The sequence below is a fragment of the Pollicipes pollicipes genome, unplaced genomic scaffold (genome assembly GCF_011947565.3).
Source record: "Pollicipes pollicipes isolate AB1234 unplaced genomic scaffold, Ppol_2.1 Scaffold_3447;HRSCAF=4054_pilon_pilon_pilon, whole genome shotgun sequence".
In the NCBI taxonomy this organism is placed as follows: domain Eukaryota; kingdom Metazoa; phylum Arthropoda; class Thecostraca; order Pollicipedomorpha; family Pollicipedidae; genus Pollicipes; species Pollicipes pollicipes.
Window position 1 is genome coordinate 25,483,621 of NW_023596297.1, and position 14,856 is coordinate 25,498,476.

The 14,856-nt window shown below is 53.7% G+C and overlaps 1 protein-coding gene and 1 pseudogene across 1 annotated transcript in view; one reads left to right on the top strand and one right to left on the bottom strand.

The window, feature by feature from the left end:
• Positions 1–11,103, bottom strand: LOC119092345 (thioredoxin reductase SEP1-like; annotated as a pseudogene).
• The window catches only part of LOC119092076 (protein Red), a 22,478-nt gene continuing 18,486 nt past the window's right edge, over positions 10,865–14,856 (top strand). The window contains exons 1-6 of the mRNA XM_037215042.1: positions 10,865–10,889; positions 11,866–11,935; positions 12,455–12,518; positions 13,051–13,203; positions 13,649–13,834; positions 14,265–14,379. Coding sequence (XP_037070937.1) covers positions 11,926–11,935; positions 12,455–12,518; positions 13,051–13,203; positions 13,649–13,834; positions 14,265–14,379 — 528 coding nt within the window. The 5' untranslated portion in view covers positions 10,865–10,889; positions 11,866–11,925. The remainder of the gene's footprint in view (positions 10,890–11,865; positions 11,936–12,454; positions 12,519–13,050; positions 13,204–13,648; positions 13,835–14,264; positions 14,380–14,856) is intronic.

The following is a 14,856-nucleotide window of genomic DNA, read 5'->3' on the forward strand; positions in this document are numbered from 1 at the left end:
CGGCGACACTAGCCTCAGCAGCCCGTCGACTTGCTGCTGGCGCCCGACGACTTGGTGATGAACATGAACGTGAATTGCTGCGGACAGGGATCAGGCTGTCGGTGAATTGGTGGCGCAATGGCCCCGGGGGCCAAAATGTCGTATTTACGGCCGTACCCATTTGTCGTCAGTCCTTGACAGTAGTAGAGAGTAAAAAGACCGACGAGGCTCATCACGATGATAAAAACGACATCACGAATCCCACAGAAACACCTCAATAAAATCCGCGACAAAATTAGCACGGTCGGACCACATCCATCAGCTGACCGGACCGTGAACTGAACCCTGTCCGGCCGTCGCGCCGCAGCGCCGGCCAGTCGGCCGACTCCGGACCGGGGGACCCACCTCCGCCACGGTCGGGTGGATGCCCACGGCGCCGTCCAGATCAGCCTTGGTGGCGCCCAGCCGCATGGCCACGGCGTAGCCCTGCGTGACCTCGCCGGCGTGCGGCGCCACCAGGTGGAAGCCCACCACGCGCTCCTGCTGGCCGGTGGCAGGGCTCAGTTCTGGGCCGGCCGGTCGGCCGCCAGACGGCTCGGCCGACCCGCGGAGGAACGGCGGCGTCGCGGCAGGCAGATATCTCTACGTTCTCACACGCCCCGTGCAGCTGCTGGCCGCACGTCAGCCGCTCTGGATTACGCTCTTACCACGCCTAGCCCGACATTACACCCGTATAGTATGGTGTGATCGATGAGGAGCATCGATCCATTCCGACCCCAAACGCCACCAAACATACACGGGTTTCGCATCGATGTTGTGCTGTCGTACGAGCTAAATCTGAGCATATGAAGGACTACAGTCATCACGGTCCAGACTTTAAAGGCTGATCGCGTGTGCAGCAGACGGCCCTCCACTCCGCCCGTCGTCCGGGCCCGCGCCTACCTCTGCCCCGCCCGGCGCCGTCCGTGACTCACCTGCTGGCTCTTGACGCACACCAGCTTGCCGTAGGAGGCGTTCTCGTCACGCTGCGGCACCGTGTGCTCGAGCGGCGTGAAGTACTGGTGGTACACCTCGACGTCGTGCTCGCCGTAGCGCTCGACCGCCGCCTCCTCCGAGAGACCCACGCAGCCGTACTCGACCGGCGTGAACACCGTGGTCGGTACGTTGGTGTAGTCGGTGAGCGCGGTGGCGCCGGTCACCAGCCGCTGAGGGGGTGGGGGCTCAGTGTCCGACCAGTCGTGACGGCGCGGTGAGGCGACGGCCTGGCTGGTTCAAACAGGGGCCCGCAAAGGAAGGGAGGCATGGACAGTAGCTAGCGAGGTGCGCTCCTACGCTTGCAATGCCACAGTCCAATGGTGCAAGAAAGCATTCATCCATGCTCACAAACACGCATTCCCCTGGTGCCAATGCCGGCGCACGCGGATCATTGGACGGAAAAGCTAGACTGGGGGCAACGACGGTCACCGCTGCCGGAGGCCCCGCGCCACCGCACTAACGGCGGCGGCTACACCATTGGCTGCGAGTTCGGAGGTAGGGCTTGCCAATTAGACGTCGCCGACCCCGGCGAGCTAGCCGACTTTGCCAATAAAGGGCGGGGGTAGGCCGCTGTTGGACATTGCATGGCACCAACTGCATACTGCCTTTATCGTTCCTCATATTTTGGAGACATTTCTGGAAGCTAGTGGCCAGAACTCGAGACAAATAGAGCACCAGTAACAGAGGCCGTAGACGCTTTGACAAGTCCCTCAGCAAAGTGTCCTTTGGCGGCTTACGATCCGCACAAAACTAAGCAGAACATCAGACATTATAGAGCTGAAGTCTATTTCGGCCATGATAAAATCACATGCTCTGAGTTTTTTTAAAATCAGTACAACATATCTGACCTCGTGGCCTTAGCTTATATGACTTTAATGGGTTAGGTTGCATTACATTAAGTCAGGTAGGAGTACATCCAATGTGATCACGAACATCAACGATCCGGCCTGGCTCGACTCGTCATTTAACACCGACCCTGTACGCACCACACCGTATCGGCTGTCCACGGCCGCGCCTGGCGGCGTGCTCACCCTGGCCAGCAGACGGCCGGCCTGTATGGCCACCGGCGTCAGCTCCGGCCGGCCACTCAGCATGTCGCCGACGGCGTACACATGCGGCACGCTCGACTGCTCCGCCTCGTCGCACAGCACCTTGCCGTCCCTGCCGGGGTACGGCACGGCACGCTCGAGCCGCCGCGTGCCAGCGTGCACACGCCTCCCCACTCGCAGCGCTCGGCGAATGATCGCCGCGCGCTGGACGCCGTTACATGCTGGACGGCGACACAGCGCTGTGCACTCCCCAGACCGCAGCGGCGATCATTTCCCAACGTCCGCGGGGGGGGGGGGGGGGGGAGTAAAACATCTGAAACCCAACAGCCACCCGAGACGCCGCACGGTTTGCTGGTTCGTATGAGCCCGCGATCCACCGGCGCGCCAGTCGACGCCCCGCCGAGCGCAGCGGGCGACCCCGTCCCTGCACGAACCGCCGCGCCGGCCGCGTTGGCGGCCCGTCTGGCGGCGCGCGCCTCTCACTTGGCCGCCAACTGGACGCCCAGCTTGTCGAGGCCGATGTTGGCCGTGCAGGCGGTGCGTCCGATGGCGAACAGCACCGTGTCGTACTCCTCGTGCAGCGTCTCGCCATCGGCGGTCTGAGCCGCCACCTGACGCCAGCGGGAGCCGGACTGCATTTTTCAACCGGATTGTACGGTGCGGGGCGGATGTTGCAGACAAATCATGCCATCAACCATGTCTGCTCTAACGTGCTATATGCGGAGACCTTCCTTCCAAATTATACATCATAGCTTTCCACGAATAGTATCTTTTAGTGGTAAAGACTACATGAAGGTACCATCCGTGAACGCAGAATCGTAAGTGTCTGCACTGCATGACGGTCAGGTCGGGCCGGGCCCCTCATGTTGAGAACGAGAGAAGTAGTGTCCTATTCATTTTGGGCGTGGGTGACGCATCTCCAAGTTGAGCTTCAGACCCTCCCCCAACTTTGAGAAAAACGGGGGGCAAGTCCGAGGAGAAACTCGCTTATTAGTGTAGTTTGTGAATGCGGTTCTCCGTTGTTTTATGTTCAGCCTCCTCCCTCGTCCCCAATCATTTGCGAAACTACACCCTTGTTGATAGCTGTCTCGCTGCTCAAGTGAAATCCGTCCGGCCTGGCTCACAATACATCGACCGTCCTCGGCATTCTCAAAGCTCGCTCCGGGTAAGGAGAGGGCGGCCGGCCGGTGGGCGCGCTCACCTGGATCTGTCCGTCCGGGTCGGGCCGCTCCAGCTGCGTCGGCACGCACGGGCGCAGCAGGCGCACGCCCCGCCGCACCAGGTGCTCGCCCACCAGCTCGGCCATCTGCTGGTCGAAGCCGCGCAGCAGAATGGAGCGCACCATGACGGTGACGTCGAGGCCGAGGCCGCGCAGGAACCCGGCGCACTCGAGCGCGATGTAGCTGGCGCCGACGACCAGCGTGCGGCCGGGCGAGCTGGGCAGTGAGAAGAGGTCGTCGCTGGTGATGCCGAGCTCGGCCGCGCCCGGGATGTCCGGCAGCCGCGGCCGGCCGCCCGTCGCCAGCACCACGTGCTTCGCCGTGATCAGACGCTCGCGAGACTTCTTGTCGACCGTCTGCGGCGGCGGAAGAGGAAGGGGAGGGGGGGGGGGGAGGGGCGCTCACGTCACCGTTTGACCGTGTACGCAGCGCATGCGCGGGATTTGGTGAATGCAAGTCTTGTGAGACCCTGACGGAATTCACCTTAGTGCGTGCGTGGACGGAGGCTCCGTCCCGATGCGAGTTCCTGTCACGAACGGGTTCCTTAAGTGAGTGATGAACGTGGTCGTCGTCATAGCCAACGTTTGACATCATACCTCAGCCAGGACACCGGCATGTACAAGAACATTGAGCTTAAGTGAAGAATAACTTCAAGTGATGAAGTGAGACACCTTCACAAAGCTCTGGCGCATATTATTTTTGGAATCATTACAAAATGTTCCAGGACTGTATGAGTGTCTTGTAGGAGTGCCTTAAGTTGAAGGTACGAAAACCATGGTCTAACTTGTGAAATGAGACACTTCCGCAAGTGTCAAGCGAATGTTATTTTTTAGCCATCACAAGACGTTGCGTAAATGTCGTAGTGCCTTGGGCTGAAGTTACGAAAATCATAGTCTAAATTGTGAACCGAAACGCCTCCACATCGCCAAGCGCGTGTTATCTTTGAATGATTGCAAGATGCTTCGAAAATATTGAGAGGAACTTCATTTTGCTTCAAGTGGATTTCAGAGCAGCTTGCTTGAGCTGGGAAATATCCATTGCCACGCGAATGATAGGAAATATCTATCTAACAACTATCATAAGTGTATCTAACGATTGTTTTAATATCATAACTATCCCACATAACATTACTTATTATCAAGAGACACGAGACGACACATTCGGAAGATTTAAAAACTCATTACGAAAGGGTGCTTTGGAATGCTGGCTGTTACTTGGGCACATATTTTATCTTAATCGAACGTTGCCGGAGGTGAGAGAAAAGGCATAAAGGCGTTTTAGTTGTATGGCTGGACAGGTGAGCGTCTCTACAGAATTCGATATATATATATATATATATATATATATATATATATATATATATATATATATATATTCAAGTGTTTTCATTCAAAACTAAGCTCGCGTAGTCGAGATCAGCAAAATTTCTGCGGGCAAAATAATTCTGACAATCAGCCCCTTCGCGTTTGCCACCAATCACTACAAACATTTTATCATCACATGTGTTTCAATTCCCGCGGTTCCCGCTCTCCCGCCAGGGCAAGAGGCAGGCAACGTCAAATGGCCTCAGTAGCTGAGTGCGCCGTAAACCCACGACTCGCACACTTAGTGCATACTGCGACTGCAGCAGGCCTACCCGAAGCGTGTGGGCGTCCACGAACTCGGCGTATGCGTTCAGGTACGTGACACGCCGCTCGCGCAGCTGCACCTTGTAGCCCCCAGTTGAGTGACGCGATGTGCGCGTGAATGGCCTCCACCATCTTCTCCCAATTGTGCTGGTCTGGAAACGGCATCACGGATGGTGGTTTTGTCAGTGGCTGCTGCTTCGTCTTGACCAATCGAGATCATTTAATTATGCGGATATCCGAGGCTAGGGGAAGGCGCATGCTGTGAAGCTGCTCCACTGCGAGAAACGCAACAAGTGTTGTATAAACATGCGAATCTTTCGTTGATTCAATAGCTTATGAAGTTAACAAGCAACGAAGGAATAATCTTGGAAACGAATGGGCGGAATGGAGAGGGCATTGAATTTCGTTTCAAAAGCTGTTTACACGAAGAGCCCCGGGTGTAAAGGACTGCTCGCTCCTGAGTTGGCACCACCTAAACAACGCTGCTTATTGACACGGCCGTCTGTTTTGCGCTGCTGCCAGGCGATGTCAAGCGCGCACAACTCACGGGCATCGACCGACCATCCGAACTTCTCGGCGTCGCCCATCGCCTCGCCTAGCAGGCTGGCCTGGTGCATCAGCTTCTTGGGGATGCAGCCGACGTTGACACACGTGCCACCTAGCCCCCAAGTGGTCCCCTATGACGGGCACGGGGGAGGGAGGATGAGGAACATGGGGAAGAAGGGGGCGCCAGAACAACACCGCGGCTAAAATATTTTCCTCTGTAGGCAACGCTGGCAACTGCACTAAGCAGCGTCACATGTAGAAGCCAGAGACAGTCTCTCACAAGGCTCAAGTACAGCCGCACCCGCTGCCGCGGTCAAGCTGACCCCCCGGGCCGTCCCGGCGGCCGGAGGACAGCGCGCCCACCTGCGGTGAGGGCTTGACGAAGTCGCAGAGGGCGACGCGCGCGCCCAGCCGGGCCGCCTCCTTGCTGCAGGCCAGTCCGCCCGAGCCGCCGCCGATCACCACCAGGTCGTAGTCGTACTGGGCGTCGCCGGCGCCGGCGTTCAGCAACGCCTGCAGCCGGCCGTCCGCCTGCGCCTGCCAGGCGCACACGCCGTGCAGTCAGCACACTGATCGGACACACAGCGGTGCCACGACACCGCTTAGGCTGGGTTGGATGGGCTCGCAGCGGAGCGTTTTTAGTTTGCTCCTAGTCTGTCGAAATTAGCCTGCGTCTGTCAGGCGGGCTTGTCTCGCCGAAACGTGCCAGCCGCGGCTGGTGAGGTGGTGACATCACAGCGAGCGGTCACACTGCGCTCGGAGCGTACGGATGGTCCACGGTGCGAGTGAGCCGTGCTGGGTCTGCCGTCTGTCGGGCCCACCAAGTGCATGACGCGAGTCTACAAAGCAGATATGCTGTCAACTGGAGACCCTTTGTCTTGCCGTTTATTTATAAATTTATTTATTTGTGTGTGTTTAGGGGGGGGGGGGGGTTGAAGCTGTGGCTAATTGTTTTGCGTCAGGTAGGCTACAATAGACCTGCCTGAACTTCTTTAGAGACGGCCGACAAGAATCAAACGGACGGTGATCACCGAAAAGCGTCATGCAAGCGTTCGACTTACCGGAATAAAGGTTAGCGTTGGCCGGCCCCACACTTCGCACACTACCGGGACCGGTGTAGCAGTGACCCTGGTCAATTCACTCAGTCCCCAGGCCGTTCTCGTGCTGATCGATTCTGACAGGACTTTTGAAAAAGTCATCGCGGCCGTTGTTACATTTTAAGCTTCAGATTCAATGTAATCAAGTCAAAACATAGCGGATTTTCAATCCCCTCCCGCCGTTCTCAAACGGTGACAGGCTAGGCGCCGGCGTTCCAGTAACGCCCCACCCGCCGGGCAGCGGTGTAATGCGGCGCAGTCTGCCCCACACTAGAGCCGCTCCGCGAGCTGCCAGCGTGACCTCAGTCCCCAATGAAACCAGCTCGAGTACCAGTTCAAGACAGAAGCTCCGTGAAATACCACACGTGCATGCCTGCCGCGTATGACTCTGGCACGAATACCGCACTGTGTCATATTTTCACTGACTGTACCAGATGGCACCGAAGTTCCATCAAACACCAGCTGCAACACCGTCAAACACCAGCACCAGCAGGCATCAGCTGCAACTTGCGTAGGGATTTAGCTGTCAGCATACCTGACACTGCCGGTCAAGGCCAGAGACGACCCTGCCCGTCCTCACCTGGATTGTTGTGTCGCAGCCGCCCAGATGTCGGCCGTTGATGAACACGCTGGGGACCGACTTCTGGCCCGTCCGCTCCAGCAGCACACTCTGGATGGCAGCACCATTCTCTGTCGGCAGTGACACCTTGCAGTGCTATGGGTCTGTGCGGCCTCCTATTTATGATGGCCAGGTTCCCTCCGAGCGCTCTACCAGAATCTTCTAAATGGACTTAGTAACAACAGTTTTGCTCCCTAGTTCCGCACCCAAATGGATCCGTGGTTCCCGTAACCAAGGCAGAGACAAGACCACATTACCAAGTCGTGAGCCGAACCGAAACGAGCAAAACCGCAACATTTCGGTTGTTCTTTGTTGTTTTTATGAGCCATTTAATATCAAAATTTCGTCATAGTGGTGCAAATCAAATTATCAACGCACTTATTCGTGGGGATGGAGTCAGCTGCCAAGCAAACGGGACAGTGCGCAACGCAAGAAAACTCACGTCCCGACCACGACGCAAGGGCCCGGGGGGATCAACTCCCCCAAAGGGTATCGGCCATGAGCGGCCGTTTCGTGTGTTGTGCGCACGCAGCAGGAGCAGAACGCACGCGTACAACGGTAGTGCATTATGCAGCGCAATGACCGGGACACGCGACATTTCGTGACTAAAAGATTATGATCACCTTCTGCTACCGACAGTGACACAGCCAGGAGGTGGCATGCCCCCCCCCCCCCCCTCCTCCAGGCTTTCATATTTACTCGTTACGATGGTTTACAAATCACATCAAGGGACCGCTGACCGGTAAACCACGATGTTATGCTCTGTCTAAGCATCAGCATAGCCTTGAAATGTCGAGAATCCGGATCAATGTCATTCACAGCGCCACACTGTTGAGGGCAAACGTAGACATGTCGACGTCTCTTCGAGGTGAAGTGTGACATTAGGACTTGAGAAGCTGGTCGAGATGATCTAAGGCAGACAGGCTTTCGTGCTAATCTATTGCGACGGTCATAACGATCCATGAGCGACCAAATAACTATATCCTACATTTTGCTCTCATCTCTTGATCAAACGTCGACTTCTCGAGTTCGCGTATTTTGAGGGAGTACACGTCTCGCCGTGAGCTTTTAACAAGCGTGACAAAACATTTTTGAAACTTATCGTCGTAGATGTCCCACATATTGCTGCAGATATTGTTCAGTTTATGGGCTCCGTTCAAGAAGCATTTGTGCCAGTTCAAGCGGTTCTATTTCTAATAGACAACTCTTGGTAACGTGCTCCACTTACCGACAACGTCTAGCTCGAGTGCTTCGTATGGTATATTATGGTTTCTGAACAATTCCTTCACCTGCGAAAGAAGACAAAAACTAAATTTCCAGTGGCCTTAAAATGTAATTCAAATATAAAAACTCCATGCCGTCAAAAGCTCAGAACAGGTCACGGGCTGAGAGACACCCTAGGCGCCATCGAAGTTACCGTGGCCGACTGTGCACTACCAAGTCATGACACGACCACAAGCCAACCGTCAGATCATGTCACCGAGGCAGCTCAAGATCCCTTGACCAATTCGCCGTAAAGGTCAGGTGCCTGTCGGAACACACAGTCCAGCTGTGGGCATCGCGTGGGCCTTACAGGAATGGCAGGAAAGAATCCGGCGGTCTGGTACCACACAGTGCGAAAAAAGACGCTTGTAGTTGTGGCGAGGTCAAGGAATGAGATATGATAAGTGTGAGGGCTGCCTACCTGTTCACAAAATGGACAATATGATTTGCTGAACACCGCCACCCTGTTTTCTTTGATGAAGTTATCAGTCACATTCTCCTGGCCCGGAGTCTGGAGCCGGTGTCATCCCGACCGGTTTGTTCACGCCAAGCTCGACTGAAAGAGACAGACTCGTCAACATCGCGTGCCAGAAATGCAAGCTGAAACGTCAGATGGAGGAGAGTCTCACTATTTCATCCTTTAGTAGCAGCAGTTTAGAAATTAGTTTTGGAATCCATCTTTTCGTCGAGTAGATGTTGGGTCTCTTCCATCGTTTTCTCGGTATCTCATTTACATGTTTCCAGGACCCATTTGCAAGTTTCAAAACCCCACGGATGTCATAAACCGTCAAAATCCACGCCCAACCATCTCCGGGGGCATGACCCAAAAAGCTTCGTCCCGCAGGCAACTTTATTAATCTATCATCATTAGGACCGTGGACTCCCACGCTAGGACACAACCTCGTATCAGGTATGAAAACCTGGCAGCGGCCATCCATATATTACGTTGTGCATGGGGCGGGCAGGGAGTTTGATGGAGCTTAAACGAAGCATCACAATGTGAAGTGGGCAGCGTTTAAACAGCGTAAATTTACGCTGTGGGCCCAAACGGGCGTTACCTTTCAGAGACGTCAGATCTATTCATATTTTTGTGACAGGCTTTGCCATGGGAACGTTCATCCGGCATAACCGGTGCGCAACTGGAGGGCTGAAAATGGCAAAAAATGCGTAACGTAACTTATTAGCAACCCCCGTGCGTCAAAATTTCCGCGCCCCACCCCGCATCAACGCCGCGCCGAGGGAACGCAGGCTTCATTACATGGCATGCAAATGTTGTCTAACCGGTTGAAATGCTGCCCGGTTCGCAAAGGTAACCAACAATAGTATATTTGGGTCGAGTTGTAGATCGCGTTTGTCCCTGTGCTGGATAAAACATTCCAAACTCCGAACCACTGCACTGCACAAATTGACGAAAGACCACCATTATGAACGGTAGAGGCTTGACAGCGCGGAATCTTCTCCCGTCCCTCCCCTCTTACACACATGCTACTTTGGAAAAATTTGACATCAAGGGCACATACAGGAATTTAGAAGATAAGACGCCGCATTTTTGTTGAAAACCTAGTTAATTCCTCTTAATTAGATTCCGTGTATGGCATAAGCCAATGCATGTTCTCGATTTATTCGATTTTACGTGTCTAGGTCGAATTTCAGTTTTAAACATGTCTTCACAAAAACATGAATGTACGCAATGTTTCCAATAACGGGGGGAGGGGGCGTACCAGTGCACTACGTGAATGTCTACTTCGCATCGCACTATGGCGTTGTATGGAAGGAAACGGAGGAAAAACAAAATCTTTCAAGTGCAATTCTTCATCAGCTCCAAAAAGAATATTTCAATCTAGTGTTCAAGTTCATGTGCTTGAGAACGCAACAAACGATCCAAGACCCGGCGAAGCTGCACACGCGTGTTGTGTGATGTAAACAACGCCTGCCGACGATTCAGACGCCCCTCGGTCATTTGCGACGAAGCTCCACAGTTTTCGAAATATATATTTTCAGAACATAAGCACAGCAATCAATTGTCGCAGTCTGATGGAAAAGTAAATGCAAAATTGTTTTAGTACCTACTTGGAAAAGACATATTTCGTGTTAACTTTCTTTGCCAGAGCGATTGTTTGATTAGCTAAGTAATGTCTTGTAGGCGCAAGTAGAGCCGGAAAACTAAAACGCGGTAAGATTTTTGGAAACAAAGTGTAGAAATATAACGCAGCGAGCGTGTCAACTAACGCTTAAGTGTCAGAAAGTAACTAATTTTGGAACGGATACATGTCTTTAATGATCAATTACATGGCTTTGTTTCGTCGCAGTCTTGTAGCACGGAATACCTTATGATTGATGCGCTGCAAAGCAAAGTAGCTGTACTTTAACATGAATCTTATGTCAATTATTGCGCACATAGGGCGCTGTTGATGCGAGGTCTGTGTTGTGTGCTGTGAGGGTTCAGTGAGGGGGTACGTGGGGATGGTGAATGTGGGCTGAGATTCTATATTTAATAATGACGTTCATCATTGTCGAAAATTTTATCGTGAAGTGCTTTTAGTGCTAACGCCTTAACTAGCGTGTGTGGGTGTGTGTGCACGGTTAGCTATGGCAAAGCTTGCTGTCTGCTCATCGCAAATGGTTGACGTCAGAATGTGAATTCACCTTGAGCGCGCTATGTTTCATCTTGCAGCTTATAATATGTCACTAAATGGAATCTGATCATGGTGCTGTAGCTGAGGTCCATGGTCATCAGTTACTTCTTTCAGTAATTCTCCAGTGCAATGCAATCAGCTTCCATTTTGGGTAATATGGGCCATAGGATACAGCCATGCACTAAATTACATAGGTGTATTTCATTTCCCTTTCCTGTATTTTTGTGTCACAACCAGTGATTTTATTTCCACTGATGCACAAATTTTTGATGGCTCTAGTGCATTAAACCTTAAGTCATTTCAATTTTGCTTCCCACAGAGGTCCACAATAGTGGGGCAATGATACCCAGATTCCCCAGATTTGGTTGTCCTAGTATTGGCAATGTTTCAAGGGTGCATGGAAGTGTCATGCTTAATACTCACTGTGCCTTGTCAGTGTTCCAATTTTTGGCCAGTTGGGTGGCAGGCATGTCAATATTTTGTTGTGCTATACATGTGGGGTGAGGCTCACTGCCTGTTGTCCATCCCCTTGCCTAAAATCAGCCAATCAGCATCAAGCTGGGCAGCTGGAAACCCTGTATGTAAGCACCTTAGGCTTAACAAATGGGCTGGGCAGGTCAGATGTCTGGACTGGCATCAAAGGGCAATGGATTGGTGCCAACAAATTGAGTTTGGGGGCTGCCAGAGAGCCATGATTCCTGTAGATGAATCCATATTTATATGCTGCATACCCTACTGGATGCATTTTGAGATGTTGTGCATTGTATGTCTCATTGTGTTATCTCTCTTCCAGGTTTGACAGCACCTGCAGTCTGCCATAGTTTAATTGGACTGTATACCCTTATAAACTGTCATGCCTGAAAGTAAGTAATTTCTTCTGGGATCAATAGACTATATTTTCCATATTAACATTGATATTTTATTAAATCAAGATATAGAAGGCTGTGGCAATCATGTGAGGTCTCACACATGGACTGCCATTACAAATCTTGTTAGTCTGACAGGCCTGAACCCATAATTTTGAGCCCAGCATTGGCAAATGCCTCAGTCATTTGCACTCTCCCTGATCACTAAATAATTTTTGTTTGCTCATATTAGGAGTGCTTCATTTCATCCAGGTCATTGATCAGCTGGTTGTGGTATTTTTCCCCTTGCTGCTCAAAGAACAGCATTCCACGCATAAGTTTGGCCTGCCAAAGAGTTTTTAGTATGCAGACATTTGTAGTGCATTGCTCTGATCGATTTGAGTTAGTTTTTAGGTCCATTAGAACAGCTTTAGATCATAGCACATTGAGCCAGAGTGTTTCTGTCCATTAGAACAGCTTTAGATCATAGCACATTGAGCCAGAGTGTTTCTGTGACCAGTCCCTTTGTTTCCACAGAGGAGGAGCCATTTGCGAACCCGGCAGCACCGCCGGGTGCCGCACAACATAACGTCGAATCTACGTGAGAGCTGGGGATACATTGCCTTTTTTCTTATTCATGCTAAGTACACTGACACTTGGTAGAACGAAGTCTTTTGTTAGCTCTGGCAATTTTTTTCATTGCTTGGATCATGTTGTGGTAAAGTTGGATTTGTGCACTGCACTTTTTCATGTGCTTCAATTGTTATAACTATCTTGTACCTGATTTTTTAAATTCAGGTGACTGTGGACACATAGATTGTGTTCCTTTAGAAACATGAGAGCTGATAACATGCAACACATGTGTCCCAAGATTCAGCTGAAGTCTTATTAACCTAAATCTTATATGTAAGCTTCTGAGTCCCAGCATGACAATGCCAAGAAAGCATGCCATGTGTCGGAAACGTGATGGCACGTCCTGCTGGTGCAGCCATGCCTGCTCACCCGCCTCCTGCCTATCCTGTCTGTATCTGGTGTGGTCGCGTCCGGCCTCTATCTGATGTTTGCGACCTGCGAGGGTGCGTCGGTGCCGCGCGCGATGTGGCGCCCTGCCGTGACGCAACGTCTGTCGGCAGGCCGGCCCGGCTCACCAATGCCGACTTCCGCAAGCTGCTGATGACGCCGCGGGCCGGGCCGGCGACGGCACCGCCCGCCGCCACGCCGGCCGCCGCCCGGCCCGACACCTCGGGCAAGATCGACAAGGCCGAAGAGCGACGCAAGAAGAAGAGGTGAGTGTGCCAGTGGCCGGGGCGGCTGGCGTAGGCCTGTATGGACGCGGTTGGCGCATGACGACCGGTGATATGCCGGCTGTTGGTATGGGCTGGTAGAGCGTCTTGGGGTATATCAGAGATGGGGCCGCATTTCTTAAGTGTGCGTCTGTGTATCAAATCTGGAGGATATGTTCGCGATGGCATAGGGCGTAGGCGACAATCGTTTCTAGGTGTATGCAGGTGATGACGGTTTGATGAGGCTGATAACCGGTTAATTAATTATGCTCCATCCGCACCAAAAAGATGGCTTGTTTTCCCGACCACAGACCTCGTTGTCATTCAGCACCTTCCATTTTCCACTTGCGTCACGTGATACGAAGCGCTGCCACTGCAGTCAGCTGGCACTCAGCCCGCGAGCGGCCCCTGGGCTTGCCCGTCCGATCACCGGCCCACCTCCCCCCAGCTACTACGCCAAGCTGAAGCGCGCCGAGGACGACATTATGGCGGAGCTGGCCAAGAAGTACCGCGACCGCGCCAAGGAGCGTCGCGACGGCGACGAGGGCGCGGGCGTGCCGGACTTCCCGCACCAGACCGAGGACGCCATGGCCACGGCCAGCGCCTACCGTGCCGTCGCGCCCGACCTCAAGTCGTGAGTGGGCGCGTCCCTGGCGCTGCCCGCCGGGCATGTCGGTGTCGTGTCCTGCCTGCAGTGTTAGGCGGCAGGTTGTGAGCGACTCGAGCTGTGAGTCGTGGGATAGCTTTTTTCTCTCGCAGCATACACAGTTGGCAGCAACTTTGTTGGTCCGTTGTTGTTGCCGTTTTCTTTCTGTTCAGGCAGCTGACCGCCAGGGCAGTTTTTTTTCTCGGCTATTGCTTGTTGCAAAAATGAATAACTTATCGAGATGTCAATGGGATTCAGGGCTTGTGGTGTCGGCACCTGTCGCGCCTGCACTTACCATTGGTGTCAGTCTCCGCCCTGTACTCGAGTTAGCTGGTCCAGCCAGTACAGTCGCCCTGTAGCAGTGTTGTCTGCTGACTGGACTGTGACATTCAGCTGAGTGACGGTGACCCGTCGGCAGGGGCCTGGACGCGGCCGAGCGTCGACGTCAGCAAATCCAGGAGTCCAAGTTCCTCGGTGGTGACATGGAGCACACTCACTTGGTGAAGGGTCTCGACTACGCTCTGCTACAAAAGGTGTGCACCGCTCCTGCCCACCGCGCTGGACGGCCAGCGGACCGTCGGCGTCCGCCCTGACTACCTCAGGTGGACTGCGTTAAGCTAGATCTAGCTGTATTGGGCTCAGCCGGACTGATGGGTGGCTGGGTGGCCCGGCCCCTCCAGCGGGCTCGGCTCCAGGGCGGCTCTGGGTCGGCTCTGGGTCTGTCGCGCTACAGTCCAGCGCCGGCCCTTCGTATTGAGCTGCTGCCCGAGATCGAGCGTACTATGTATGCCACAGTCAGTTTGGGCGAGCCGCCTACTGGGCATTTCCGCGCGTAAGCCGCGTGACACGGAGTCGCCGCCCACAGGACTGTGCCGGCGCCGGCCGTGTCGATCCGGCCGTGGCTGATGGGACTGTGGCTGGTGACGTGTGTCACCTCTCACCAGGCCCACAGGGGGCTGACGGCCGAGCCCGTGACCTGACCTGCGCCGTTCCGAACCGCATGACCGGTG